At 43.3% G+C, this 15,335-nt stretch overlaps 1 protein-coding gene across 2 annotated transcripts in view; it reads left to right on the forward strand.

Annotated features, from left to right (window-relative positions):
* The first annotated feature begins 901 nt into the window (after nucleotides 1–901).
* DRAM1 (DNA damage regulated autophagy modulator 1) overlaps nucleotides 902–15,335 on the forward strand; it is a 40,003-nt gene continuing 25,569 nt past the window's right edge. For both annotated transcript variants that reach the window (XR_006959743.1, XM_047065569.1), the window contains exon 1: nucleotides 902–1,048. Coding sequence is in view for 1 of the 2 variants with exons in the window: in XM_047065569.1 (XP_046921525.1) it covers nucleotides 918–1,048 (131 nt within the window). In the remaining variant the exon portion in view is untranslated. The remainder of the gene's footprint in view (nucleotides 1,049–15,335) is intronic.

The following is a 15,335-nucleotide window of genomic DNA, read 5'->3' on the forward strand; positions in this document are numbered from 1 at the left end:
ACAGGACACAAATTCTTTTCGAGGTGTTTGAAATGTATGAGGTCCCCATTACTCATCTTAGGTCATGGCTCCCAGCGTGGGCTAACCCTGATCCGTCAGCGGGGAAAGGGAAATCTAACTTCTAGGAAACACTCCAGGTCTGCTCTAGGGGAAAGCAGAACTGTGACGCACAAGGCGCCGCTTCGGGCCCCGCTTGAAGTCAGTCCGACCTGGACTCCCACGGGCCCCTCCACGCTCTAGGTTTCCTTGTGGGCAGCATCCAGGTGGGTGTCACGTCCGTGCCCCGTGAGTTGGCGAACGTCACCGTACTTCTGACCCGACTCCTGCAGGCAGCAGCAGCAGCAGCAGCAGCAGCCGCGGGATGGGGTGGGTGTCGCCTCGCGGGGGCCACGCTCTCCCCCCCGCGACGGGCAGGTGGCCGTACCACGGAGGGGAAGCCCCTGGGGTTCGAGGCCCAGCATCCCGGAAACCCCGAGGGAAGAAGGAGGGCCCGGGAGGACCTGATCGTTTCTCCCGAGTTGCTCAAGAGCTGCGGAGGCCGGGCCGGCTGGGACGGCCCCGGGCATCCCCGCCCTCCCGCGCCGACCCCCGCCGAGTCCGAACCAAAAGCGAAAGGAGTCCGGCGCCGCGAGGAGGTCGCCGCGCGCCTCCAAGCCCGCGGGGGCCGCCGTTTTGTGACTTCACCGGTTTCGCAACAAGCCCGGGCCGCCCGCGCCCCACCCACCCCCGGCCGGCCGCCTCGCCGCCCGCCGCCTCGCTGGGCTCTCCGCGCCTTCCTCCGTCCGAGGCCGGGCCTGCCCCGCCGTCGCGGAGCCTCCCGTCCGGCCGCCGCCTGCGGGCCAGCACGTGCGCGACTCCCGCGCCCCGCGTCCCGCGCCGCGCCCCGCTAGGCGCAGCGCCCTCCCGGCGGCGGCGCGATGCTGTGCTTCCTGAGGGGAATGGCCTTCGTGCCCTTTCTTCTGGTGACCTGGTCGTCCGCCGCCTTCATCATCTCCTACGTGGTCGCGGTGCTCTCGGGGCACGTCAACCCCTTCCTCCCCTACATCAGGTGAGGGCTGGGCGGCGGGGGCCCGGGGCCGGGCAGAGAGGGCGGCGTTGTCGCTGCGGCGGAAAGGGTCCCGACCCAGCCGTCCCGCGGACAGACCCAGGTCAGACGACGCGGGGGAGCGCGCTCCTGGCGGCCGGGACCCGTAGGGAGTCCGCGGGTGCAGAGCCCGGCGGTTCTGACTTTACCCTGAACACTGAACCCAGTGGCGTCGGGAGGGGCCCAGGACAGACGGTAGAACTTTCGACGGACTGTGGGACAGAATCCCTGGAAGATGCTTCTTGGGCGGTATTGAAGGAAGAATGGGTCCTGGTGGATGCCATTTATTGAGTGTGTAAGAGGCAGATCCAGGTGTGTGCTAAAACAGCTCACATGCTTCCTTCCCAGCATCCTCGTGATGGATGTCCAACTATTTTTCATACAAGGAAACCAAGTTTAAGCAGATGTTGAAATATCATCAATATGACACTGATGTCACAGTTAGAAATGATGGAAGTGGAATTCACGCCCAAGTCCGTCCCATGCCCAAAGCAACACTTTGCCACTTCCAAGGATTTGGGAGTCAGGCTTAAGCATTTCTCGATGGAGCTGCCTAAGATCCCTTTGGATACTGCACCCCCAAAGTCAGAGCCCTCAAATTATCAGCAGCTTATGACATCTTTTGTGTTGCCATTGTACCATTTTTGTTGTTATTTGTTTTTTGGTTTTTGGGGTTTTTTTGGTGAGTTTTGGCCTCTACCTTTCTTGAGGGTCACTTCGTTGGTGCCCGGGAGGTCTTGATCCTTTTCAAATGCCTCCCAGCTCTGTGCCTAGACCATGGCAATGGGCATTCCTTAAACATTAGAAGGATCCATCTTTATCCAAGTGGTGTAACCTGCATTGGTTGGTGAGGGAATAGTAAAGTTGGTGACAACCAAGGTTTGTTACCACTTGATGGTTATAGAGATTGTAGGGCCTCTCCCTCCTGCAGCCATGCTGCGTGGTGAGCAACGTTCTGTTATGTTTGTGGCCAGGAAGGGGAAACAAAGAAGGTGAGGCAAGAGAAGACTAGAGTTTGAAGCAAAGAAGAAAGCAATGTGGAGACTAGTGCAGAAAAGCAAATCTGCAGTTAACGGTGGTTTTGCCCACTTAAGAAGTGTTCCATGCATCAAGGAGACTTTCCCATCAGGCCTTGCACCCTGCGGAAACCTGGACTTGGTTTCTCATGGCTCATCTCAGTCCCACATGGCATTGTCTGGTTTCTCTTGATTCTAAAGTGGGATAGATCCTCTTGGACTCCTGTAAAAGGGAAGAGTTTCTCTCCCTACAATGCTTTTTATTGAGAAAATAGTAGCTGTGTTTGTCCTGGATATAAAGGTCAGGAACAGATAATATTTGGTACTTATTGGTGAAGGGGTGAGAGGCAGAGCTTGAGTCTTTGTGGAGATGTCCGATGTAGTTGTGATTCATAGCACCCCAAGGTGAACTTGAAATGGAAGACGTTCAGAAATGGGGAAATGATGGGGTGCCTGGGTGGCTCAGTCGGTTAAGCGTCCGACTTCAGCTCAGGTCACGATCTCACGTTCCGTGAGTTCGAGCCCCGCGTCGGGCTCTGGGCTGATGGCTCAGAGCCTGGAGCCTGCTTCCGGTTCTGTGTCTCCTTCTCTCTCTGCCCCTCCCCCCTTCATGTTCTGTCTCTCTCTGTCTCAAAATAAATAAACGTTAAAAAAAAATTAAAAAAAAAAAAAGAAATGGGGAAATGAGCTGACAAGGCGAACCACTTGTGAGATGCTCAAATCACAGACAGTCCAAAGAGCAGGTGTTAAATTCAACAAGGAAAGGAAGCCTTCAGGAAAAGCAGGTTTACAGGAGAAAAAGGCTGAAGATGGTCACCTTGTTGCCGGAGCCAACAGCCTATAAAGCACTTGTCCACATGTGCTGGGGCAGGGGGTGGGGGGCGGTTTAGGTTGTCTGCTCTCCTGCCTACTTGAGCAGCTAGAGCACTAGATCATCTCTGTCCCTCCTAGAAAACTAAGTCATTGAGGCAAAGGCAAGATTTAGATTAAGAGCAAGAAGTGATGGGAATAACACCAGATTTATCCATTTGGCCCCAGCAATGTTCGATCTTATCTCTTATCTATAACTTATCTCTACTGTCCTTGTCTCCTATTTTGCCTTACCCTCATTCCCTCCACTTCCCTCCAAGTACACTGGCCCACCTTCCTGTGTCTTGATCATGTCAGGCACACCACCTCCTCATGACCTTTGCCTTGACTGTTCCTCTGCCAGATGGAGTACCTTCCTCCAGGTACTGTCAGGCTTTCTCCTTTACCTCCTCCTCTGTTCAAATATTGGTAAGCCTATTGCCCTATTTAAAATTGCATGTGGGGGGCCTGGGTGACTCAGTCAGTTAAGCATCTGACTTTGGCTCAGGTCATGGTCTCAGTTTGTGAGTTCGAGCCGCGCGTCGGGCTCTGTGCTGACAGCTCAGAGCCTGGAGCCTGCTTCGAATTCTGTCTCCCTCTCTCTCTGCCCCTTCCCCACTCATGCTCTCTCTCTCAAAAAGAAATAAACATTAAAAAAAATAATAAAATAAAATTGTACGCTAGTGTTGCTGATCCCCCCATCTAGTCTAATTATTCACCATAGCATCATCTATCATCTTGCAACAAACTATATGATTAACTGATTTTTTTAATGTTTATTTATTTTGAGAGAGAGCAAGTGCACGCATGAGCAAGGGAGGGGCAGAGAGAGAAGGAGAGAAAGAATCCCAAGCAAGCTCCCTGCTGACCTGCTACAGGGCTCAAACTCATGAATGGTGAGATCATGATCTGAACTGAAATCAAGAGTCGGTCTCTTCACTAAGCCACCCAGGTGCCCCTTAACTTTGATTATCAGTCTTCCCTCACTGGAATGTAAGATCCATGAAGGCTTTTGATATTTGTTGAATTCATATTTCTTGGGCATTCACTATTGATATTTTTATTTTTTCCCCCTAGGGCAATATCCCTTTAGGGATGATAAGGTCATTGGTCATTGATCAGTGATATGGATGTATTCAGGATGATCCCCTTTTACATGATGACATTGTTCAACCAATCTGATGTTCTGGAATTTCTTAACGTTGAACACTTTAAGAGCCATTGCATTTTAAATAAGAACCATAATCCTGGGAGGACCGCTTTCCAATATGACATTCAAACTCAGCTTTCTCATCACAAATCTTCTTGTAACATTGTAATTCTTCAGCATATTGGTTAATTGAGCAAATAGCTCTTAGACATATAGAAAGATGCTCAGCCTCATGAATGGGATAAAAATTCAAATTAAAACTCACTGATGTCATTTTTCATGATTGGATCAGCAGAAAACTAAATGTTTGATAACATTGGTATTGATATTGGTGAGACTTAGGGGAAACAGGCTTTCATATGTGCTGGTGGGAATGTAAATAGATTCAGTCTCTATGGAGGCACTTGGCATCTATCAAGATGACAAAAATATATCTGCAAGGGTACTTATAGCATTACTTTTAATAACAAAAGGATGAAGCAATGCAGATTTCCATCAGGGAGGACTGGCTAAATAAATATGGTTTATCCAAAGAATACCTCAAAGGAAAGCCCTCTCTATATAGAATACTCTTTTTTTTCTTAATTTTTTAAATTTGTTTTTATATTTTATTTATTTTTGAGAGAGAGAGAGACAGAGCGTGAATGGGGGAGGAGCAGGGAGAGAGGGAGACACAGAATCTGAAGCAGGCTCCAGGCTCCAAGCTGTCAGCACAGAGCCTGATGTGGGGCTCAAACTCATGAACCGTGAGATCATGACCTGAGCCAAAGTCGGACACTTAACCTAACTGACTGAGCCATCCAGGCACCTCATCTTTTTTTTTTTTTTTTTGAGAGAGAGAGAGACAGAGTGTGAGCAGGGAAGGGGAAGAGAGAGAAGACAAAGAATCTGAAGCCGGCTCCAGGCTCAGGGCTGTCAGCACAGTGTCCCTCATGGGGCTTGAACTCACGAACCGTGAGAGCATGACCTGAACCGAAATCAGATGCTTAACCGACTGAGCTACCCAGGCGTCCCTAGAATACTCTTTTTAAATTAATACATTGGTATGCAAAAATCTCCAATACATTGTTACATGGAAAAAAGCAAGATGCAGAGCAAAATATGCCACTATTAGTGGGATGGGGGTGAGAGAAGTTAGAGGGTGGAGGGAGTAATAGTGTATGTTTGTATTTGCTTGCATAAAGAAACTAATAAAAGTGGTTTGTGTCTGATCGAGGGAGGAGGTCCTGGTCACTTAGAGTTTAGCAGTTGGAAAAGAGAGTGGGAATAAGACCTTGTGCCACCCTTTTTATTTTATTTTATTTTTTTAATTTTTTTTTTCAACGTTTATTTATTTTTGGGACAGAGAGAGACAGAGCATGAATGGGGGAGGGGCAGAGAGAGAGGGAGACACAGAATCGGAAACAGGCTCCAGGCTCTGAGCCATCAGCCCAGAGCCTGACGCGGGGCTCGAACTCACGGACCGCGAGATCGTGACCTGGCTGAAGTCGGACGCTTAACCGACTGCGCCACCCAGGCGCCCCGTGCCACCCTTTTTAAATTAATCCTCTTATTTTGAGATAAATGGAGATTTCCATGTAGTAATAAAACAATAATACAGAAAGATCTCATGTGTCTTTTACCCAGTTTCTCCCAAACGTAACATTCCCATACCTGGCATGCCTTATTTTATGTATTTATTTTTTAGCCACATGGCTTGGTTTCTTACCGAAAATCGAATTAGAGAGATGTGATTCAAACAACCACTAAATTTAACAAGCTGGAATAGCATAGTGCAATCCTTCTGTATTATGAAACTATTAATGCAAAGATATCAAAACTGAGGACAAGTTAAAGTCAACCTCAAAGGATTAGTTTAAATTTTTACAAGGCCACACCCACATTCTTGAGCACAATCGTGCTTAATTTGTTATAGTTTCTTACATTCCCTTTGTAACCAAATCTCGCAGGCTATAGTGAATCAACTTTACATATTAATTCCTTCCAGCCAAGAAAGAAGCCACTTTCTTTTATTTATTTTTTGTTTTAAGTGTTTATTTATTTATTTTGAGGGAGAGAGAGAGAGAGAGAGAGAGAGAGAGAGAGAGAGAGAGAAAAGACAAGCAGGGGAGGAGCAGAAAAAGAAGCAAAGGGAATCCCAACCAGGCTCCATGCTCAGTGTGAAGCCTGGCTCAATTTCATGACTGAGAGATCATGACCTGGGCTGATATCAAGAGTCAGATGCTTAACCACTGAGCCACCCAGGTGCCGCCCCAAGCCACTCTCTTTTACATCTTCTTTGGCCTGTGTTTCATGCTTCCAGAGTATTCTCTAGCTCTTTATTTTCAGAGTTTTGCCAGTTCTGCATCCTGGTTGCTTTTTATTAACCTAATCTCACTTTTTGTGCAAGTACTGTTTGCTGAGTAGATTGTGGCCTTTGGCCACTCCCATTGTTCCTCGTCACGACCACAAACCTACTCAGGGGTTGGTGGCAGAAAACCGGGTCACCTAGAATTAAGTCACCTTAAAAGGGAGACCAAAATGGCATAGTAAACAAAGGAAAAGAGGTTGGGTATTTAACTCCAAAAATGAATCTAAAAATTAGGGAAATTATTTTACCTTTCACTTGGTTAACAATCACAAAATTTAGGTCATAATCACAGGTGCTAGTTCTAATAATGAATAAAATTCATTATAATGAACACATTTTGTAATAACAAAACAATGAAAGGACAAAATTCTTATAATAAACAAAAATCTTAAAATGATTCGGGTGTGGATTTTTTAAATGAATCATATATACTTTTTCCAAGAATAGTCTTATGATTGTGTGTTATAAAGTCCTTGATTTCACTTTTGTCTTTTGAAGGGACATATGAAGAGGTTCATTTTTGCAGAAATGTTTTATGACTTCAGTTTCCCCAATGACCATTCTTTTTTTTTTCCAATGACCATTCTTAATCTGCATGTAAGGAAATTGATCTTGATTATTGTGTTTTTCACACAAAATATGTTTCATGAGGGTAGAGATTTAGTTTGTTCATTGTTGCTTCCCTACCATGTATGACAGTGTCGGACACGTAGTAGGTGCTTAGTAAATATTGGTTGACCGCCAAGATAATTTACCCCAGATGGGCCTGCTTTAGTTGTGCCTGTTAATCTTGTCAGCTTCCCTTCAATTGTTAACTGATTCTGCCAGTGCTCACTGTTCATTAACTTGGGCTGCTGTTCTAGCTGTTCTCCAACACGATTTCTGTCAACTTCATGAAATTCTGCATGTTTTACAGGATTTGCAAGTGTAGTTTGACTTACACTGTTGAATATTTACTATCTTTGATAATCATACAGAGAAAGGAGCTTAGTGTGGTGCGTAAGGGAACAACTTTGGAGCAGGCAACTTTGGTTAGAATACAACTCCACCATGTGTCCCAACTATAGGACCTTGGATTGGTTAATTGAATTCCCTCTGCTTTTCTCTGGGTTAATAATAGCACCCGCCCTCATAAGTTAACATGTGAACTCACTTAGAACTCATTAACACCCTGGTCCAAGAACAAAAGTTCTCTGTAAGCACTTAATATTATTAGTATTATCAAGGGACCAGTCCACAGTAGTCTGGATAGATGCTAGTGTTAAGTAGGAAGGGACATTTGGTTGAGGGCTAATTTTATAAGTAGTAGGCTTATTTGTGATTATAGCAGAAGTTTTCTTTTTTTTTTTTGATTAAATTTAATTTTTAAAAAAAATTTTATTTATGTAGGTAATCTCTACACACAACCTGGGTCTCAAACTCACAACCCCGAGATCAAGAGTTGCATACTCTATCCACTGAGCCAGCCAGGTGCCCCTGTAGTAGAAGTTTTCTTAACCAACCTCTATCAACTTGCTGGGTTAACTGATCACTTCATTCTCTGAAAAATACACTGACCCGAAGCCACTGGTCCCTGAAAGTCTTTCCCAGTGCTGACCACTCTCTGGGTGTCTTGCTGTCTTCTCTCACCTGTTTTTTTGTATACTTATTTAATACCTGCTGTGTTTGTTCCCAAATGTGTTTTGCCAGATATATATGTGTGTGTGTGTGTGTGTGTGTGTGTGTGTGTGTGTGTGTGTGTATATATATGTGTATATATATGTATTCACACACATATAAATAAGTATATATATTTTATATATTATTTATAAAATAAATAAAAAAATATATATTATTGTAATTGTGTGATTTAACTCAACCCATATAAACTGTTGGTCTGTAAATGCAAAAAAAAAAAAAGAAATCTAATTTAAAAAAAATTTTTTTAACGTTTATTATTGAGAGACAGAGAGAGCAGAGCATGAGCATGGGAGGGGCAGAGAGAGCAGGAGGCACAGAATCTGAAGCAGGCTCCAGGCTCTGAGCTGTCAGCACAGAGCCCAACACAGGGCTCGAACCCACGAACCGCGAGATCATGACCTGAGCCAAAGTCGGACACTTAACCGACTGAGCCACCCAGGCGCCCCAAAAGAATTCTAATTTTTAAGAAAACTCAGTTGAATGCTTTGGGAAGATTCAAAAGACATAAGTTGTCAAAAAATTACAGTTTGTTTAGTCGTGTTTATGACAAATGTAAAGATTTACAAAAAACGATTAAAAAACACCTTAGGATTCTGCACTCAAATTGCTTCAAAAGTATCTTTAAGATCTCCTCCCACTTTATTTTTTTTTTTTTAATTTTTTTTTCAACGTTTTTATTTATTTTTGGGACAGAGAGAGACAGAGCATGAACGGGGGAGGGGCAGAGAGAGAGGGAGACACAGAATCGGAAACAGGCTCCAGGCTCTGAGCCATCAGCCCAGAGCCCGACGCGGGGCTCGAACTCACAGACCACGAGATCGTGACCTGGCTGAAGTCGGACGCTTAACCGACTGCGCCACCCAGGCGCCCCAAGATCTCCTCCCACTTTAAAGAGACCATAGCTAGAAATGCAATGATTCATAGCAGATGTGGCTCATATGCCAGGAAGACACACAGTGGAGTGGTACTCACATAACAGTCTTGGCCTATGTCAACAGGTATGCAAATAAATGTACATACATTTATATGCTTGTGGCGTGTGTGTATCCACATAATTTTTATTTCTACCCACATAATTTTTGATGACTTTTTGCCTAAATAGCTTTTTTGCTTGCTAACTACATTGAATTTCAGGCAATGGTGACTTTTGCTTCCATTTCAACCAAAATAATGGGGGCTGGGATAATAAATAATCAGATAATGAGGTCTGTGTGTATAAAGGCACATATTCTGACATGATGTTAATGATACTTGAGTCTTTACAGTGGAGTGATTATTACTTCATAGTATCTCTAGGCCATGGTGTCATGAGGATGAAAAAGCAGGCTTGCCATTGAAAATTTTTAGCTAGAAAAGTATCATCCTTGAAATGATAATTTATAGTTTCACATTTTCTTCAAAAAAAGCATTACCCAAATTAGTTAATCCTAAGCATAGTAAGAACAGTGAAGATCCCAAACTTTCACAGCTCCAGAATTAATTGAGGGGATGGATGCAGTTGTTCAGCTTCTGAATCAACTATAAACATGTAATTTCTCCTCTGTTTAAGTTTTCCACTGTCATTTGATGACATAAAATTCTTTTTTTTCCATTGAAAAATAAAGTTGTGAATGTTTTTCTTCTGTTATTCTCACTTCTAAAACGTCAGTAAAGTATTGCTCAGAAGTCCGACCTCTGCAAGGTTGACAGCTTGTAAGGTCTCAATTTCAACTTAAAAAATAGAGAGTGCTCTACTCAACATTTCTCTTTACCTGACAGTAATTACATTTCAGTCCATTAAGTGTATGTATTGTAGACATAGTGCATGCCAAGGTAACTTATTAAAGGCTCCAGAAGAAATAGCTGATGCAAACCTGGCTGTAGATATGCAGCACCGTAAACTCACATGGAAATGATAGGTTTTCATAAAAAGAAATGTAAGTGGGGCTCCTGGGTGGCTCAATCAAGAATCATCTGACTCTTGATTTCGGCTCAGGTTATGATCTCACAGTTATGATATCGAACCCTGCATCAGGCTCTGTACTGACAGCACAGAGTCTGCTTAAGATTCTCTCCCTCTCTCTCTGTCCCTCTCCCATTCGTGCGCAGGCATGCATGTGATTTCTCTCTCTCTTTAACATAAGATTCACAGCAGAGTAGAGTTCCTAAGTTGTGTCCATTGAAATTAGCTCTAGGGGCACCTGGGTGGCTCAGTTGGTTAAGCGTTCAACTATTGGTTTCAGCTCAGGTCATCATCTCACGGTTTGTGAGTTTGAGCCCTACATCGGGCTCCGTGCTGACAGTGTGGAGCCTTCTTGAGATTCTCTGTCTCCCCCTCTCTCTGCCCCTCTCCTGCTCTCTCTCTCTCTGCCTCTCTCTCAAAAATAAATAAATAAACCTAAAAAAAATTTAAAGAAATTAGACAGCTCTAGATGCATGGCTTGGTTTTCCTATGTACTATCCATGTGACCTTGAGTGAATTACTTTTCTAAGACTCAGCTTCCTCATCTTTAAGTTGGAGATAATAAGTACTTTCCTTATGAAGTTGTGAAGACCAAATAAGATGTGCCTGGCTGAGTGTGAGTGCTGAGGAAATGTTAATTTTAAAATTTCTTATGTAATATTAGTAGCTGTAATAGAAGCAGGGGTAGTTTTCTAAAGACTCCTCTCGGAAAACTTCCCAAATCTGATGTCTTATCACCTCCGGTTTCATTACCATCCTGGTCTGAGCCACTCAGACCAGAGTTTGTCATCTCTTGACAAACTACTGAAATAGCTTTCTAACGGTCTCTTTGGTCCATGCTTGCCTCTCTACAGCCTTTTCACAACATCCTTTAAAAACATCAATCAACTTCATATCACTTCCCTGTGCTCAGCTCTCAATGGCTTCTCATCAACTTAGAATAACAATCAGAGTCCTTACCATGACCCTGGGGCTCTCCATGATGCCCTCCCCCATATACACACATGTTCTTGCTCACTCCCCTCCAGCCACACCTGCTTCCTTGCAGCTACTGACATATTGCCACCTTAAGGCCTTTGACTTTATTGTTTATCTGCTTGTAAATTTCCTGGCCCAAATATTCCATTTCATCCAGACCTTTGTTCAAGTAGCCTTCTCAGATTACTCTGTCTCAAGTAGGCAGAGCACCACTCTCTCTCGGTTTTCTTATCCAACTTTCCTTTTCTTCATAGCATTCATCACCCTGGACAGTTTTTTAAAACAGATCTTACCTATTTTTTTTAAGTTTATTGTAATTGAGAGAGAGAGAGAGAGAGAAAGAGAAAGTGGGGGAGGGGCACAGAGAGAGGGAGACAGAATCCCAAGAGGTTCTGTGCTGCCCGATTGGGGGCTTGAACTCATGAACCATGAGATCATGACTTAAGCTGAGGTCAAGAGTCAGATGCTTAACCAACTGAGCCACTCAGGTGCCCCAATTTAAAAAAAAAATTTTTTAATGTTTATTTATATTTGGGAGAGAGACAGAGGCATGAGCAGGGGAGGGGCAGAGAGAGAGGGAGACACAGAATCTGAAGTAGGCTCCATGCTCTGAGCTGTCAGCACAGAACCCGACGCAGGGCTCGAACTCACAAACAGTGAGATCACGACCTGAGCTGAAGTTGGAGGCTTAACCGACTGAGCCACCCAGGTCCCCTCCCCCCCCCCCCCCCCCCCCCGCCCTGCCCGGCCTTTGTTTTAAGAGAGAGAGAGTGAGAGAGAGGAGTGGGGGAGGGGGCAGAGGGAGAGAATCTTGAACAGGCTCCATGCTCAGCATAAAGCCAACACAGGATTCGATCCCTCAATCTTGGGATCATGAACTGAGCCAAAATCAAGAGTGGGATGTTCAACCCACTGAGTCGCCTAGGCACCCCCACCCTAGACTATTTTTGTTGCCCTCCACAGAATGTAAGTTCCACGAAGGAGGGACTTTTTCTGTTTTATTTGTCACTACATTCACCATGCCTACAAAATTGCCGGTTGGGTTGAAGGCAATCAGTAACTCTGTGTTAAATCAGTGTGTCTTTGAATTTTTTGTTAGTTGATAAGCTTCTTGAAGGTTAGTTATGTTTTTTCATCTTTGTATCCCCATCACCTGGCACCATTCCTGACCTCTAAGAGATACTTAACAATTAAAAAAAATGTTGTGAACAAAGAGGATGAACAATTAATAGAAAGGGGAACAATTTGCATGTGGGTGGGTGAGAAGAGAGCAAGTTGTTTGCTTTTATGAGTAGGAAATTCTTTTCGAGTTTAAAAATGGTTGATATAGGGGCACCTGGCTGGCTTAATCCGTAGAGCACGTGACTCATGATCTCAGGGTTGTAAGTTCGAGCCCTGTGTTGGGCAGAGAGATTAATTAAAATAAAATCTTTAAAAATAAATAAATAAAATAAAAATGGTTGATATAGCTGTACGGTGCCTCCCACTCTAGAATAATCATGAGCAAACACAGCTGCTAAAAGTCCTAACAATTAAAAATATCTAATAAAATGTAATGACTTTATTACACTTCTTTCCTTCAAATGTTATATTTAAATATTGTGAAGATAAAACAAGTATGGTCTCCTTTTTATTGGTGCATTTAGTGTCTTCAGGTTCTAAGTCCTGATCAGTTTACCAAAAATGGGCCTAGAATTTTAGGGCAGTCTAATAAACCTCATTCTGGGCAGATAATTTTGTGCATTATCAGCATGTCAGTTCCCCAGATAAACCGTGACCCCAGACTTTGGAGTGTAGCTCGGCTTATATTATCATGTAGGTCTTCTTTGCATTGTTTTCACTCCTCTCAGCATCAAGTGATTATGCCCTGGTATAGCATCATAAATTAGTCTGGAGAAGGATATTAGACAAACAACTTGGAATTTTCCATGGTGAACTTAATTTGTAGAAATGTAAATACAGGAAATGTAGATGTAAACTGAATACTTAGACACAATCCTAATCTAGAAACAACCAGCTACACACAACAGCCTCAACAGCTTCTAAGCCTCATGCAAATGAACAATTGCTTTCTGTGCTGGTTGCAGCTTCCAGGAAGTGCCTCATTTACAAGGAAGCATGTGAGGAGGAGCTGGGACCTGGCAGGGCCAGAACTCTGTTGCTTAAGTCATGAGGTACAGGACTATGTGGTGGGAATTGGGTGGGGAGACTATCAGGTAGGGTTGGGAGGCAGTTGGTTTCACCTCTTACTCATTCTCCAGTTTCCTGAATCCGTACCCAAGTATAGCTGTGCTGACCACTACCTCTGCCTTTGTGCAATGAGATCATTTAGTTTGAGCTTAAAAAAATAAAAAATGAAAATGAAAAGAGTCTACCCATAGTTTCTCTTGGTACCCCTTGGTGTTACACTCATCTGGATTCTAATATCAGGCAGAAGATGTGATGCAGTATTTATTAATGATGTCACATATTAGCTCAGAGACTGAAAGACTTAAAAGAACACTTTTTTTTTTTTTTACGTTTATTTTTATTTTTGGGACAGAGAGAGACAGAGCATGAACGGGGGAGGGGCAGAGAGAGAGGGAGACACAGAATCGGAAACAGGGTCCAGGCTCTGAGCCATCAGCCCAGAGTCTGACGTGGGGCTCGAACTCACGGACCGCGAGATCGTGACCTGGCTGAAGTCGGACGCTTAACCGACTGCACCACCCAGGTGCCCCTTAAAAGAACATTTTAAAGTAAAAGAGCCTAGCGGCGCATGGATGGCTCAGTTGGTTAAGCGGGCCAACTTCAGCTCAGGTCGTGATCTCACAGTTTGTGAGTTCGAGCCCCGCTTTGGGCTCTGTGCTGACAGCTCCGAGCCTGGAGCCCTCTTTGGTCGGATTCTGTGTCTCCCTCTCTCTCTGCCCTTCCCCTGCTTGCACTCTGTCTCTCTCAAAATTGAATAAACATCAAAAAAAAATTAAAAAGAACAAACCAAATAAGTATATTCCTTTAAAATTTTACTGGATAATGTCCCTAAAAACATGAAAATTTAATTAAGAGTAAGAATTAAAAATGAAAGATGGGGCGCCTGGGTGGCTCAGTTGGTTAAGCATCTGACTTTGGCTCAGGTCATGATCTCACAGTTCGTGGGACTGATCCCCACATTGGACTCTGTGCTGACAGCTCAGAGCCTAGAGCCTGCTTCGGATTCTGTGTCTCCATCTCTCTCTATCCTCCTCCCCCACTCACAGTCTGTCTCTCTCTCTCTCAAAAATAAATAAGCATTAAAAAAAAAAGAAAATATAAAGTAAAAGAGCCTTTCATTTTTATTAATGATAATGGGCAACCACTACTATTTTTTTTAAATTAAAGTAAAATTAACATACAGTATTATATTAGTTTCAGGTGTACAATATAATGATTCAACAATTCTGTGCATTCCTCAGTGATCACCAAGATAAGTGTACTTTTTATCTATTTTGCCCGTTCCCTCACCCTCCTCCCCTTTGGCAACCACCAGTTTTCTCTCTGTAGTTAAGTTTGTGTTTTTGTTTGTCTCTTTTTTCTTTGTTTGTTTGTTTTGTTTCCTAAATAACATATATGGATGAAATAACATGGTATTTGTCTTTCCTTTATTTATTTTACTTAGCATTAAAGCTTCTAGGTCCTTTGATGTTGTTACAAATGGTAAAATCTCATTCTTTTTTATGGCTGAGTAACATTCCATTTTGCATCATTGTGTGTGTGTGTGTGTGTGTGTGTGTGTGTACCACATCTTTATCCATTCTTGTATTGTTGGACACTTGGACTGCTTCCATATCTTGGCTATTGTAAATAATGCTGCGATAAACATAAGGGTGCATATATTTTTTTGAATTAGTGTTTTCATGTTCTTTGGGTAAATGCCCAGTAGTAAAATTGCTCAATTATATGGTAATTCTATTTTTAATTTTTTGAGGAACTTCCATACTGTTTTCCACAATGGCTGCACCAGTTTACATTCCCACTAACAGTACATGAGGGTTCCCTTTTCTCTACATCCTCACTAACACTTGTTATTTCTTTTTAATTCTAGTCTTTCTTACAGGTGTAGGGTGATTTCTCATTGTGTTTTGATTTGAATTTCCATGGTGATGAGTAATGTTGAACATCTTTTCCGTTTGTATGTCTTTTTTGGAAAAATGTCTATTTAGGTCCCCAGTTTTAATCAGATTATTATTATTTTTTATTTATTATTTTGTTGACTTGTATAAGTTCTTTATATATTTTGGAATATTAACCCCTTATGGGATATATCATTT

The sequence above is a fragment of the Lynx rufus genome, unplaced genomic scaffold, assembly GCF_022079265.1.
Source record: "Lynx rufus isolate CCGP_SWC_20201006 ecotype Redwood Valley unplaced genomic scaffold, mLynRuf1.p SCAF_7, whole genome shotgun sequence".
NCBI lineage: Eukaryota > Metazoa > Chordata > Mammalia > Carnivora > Felidae > Lynx > Lynx rufus.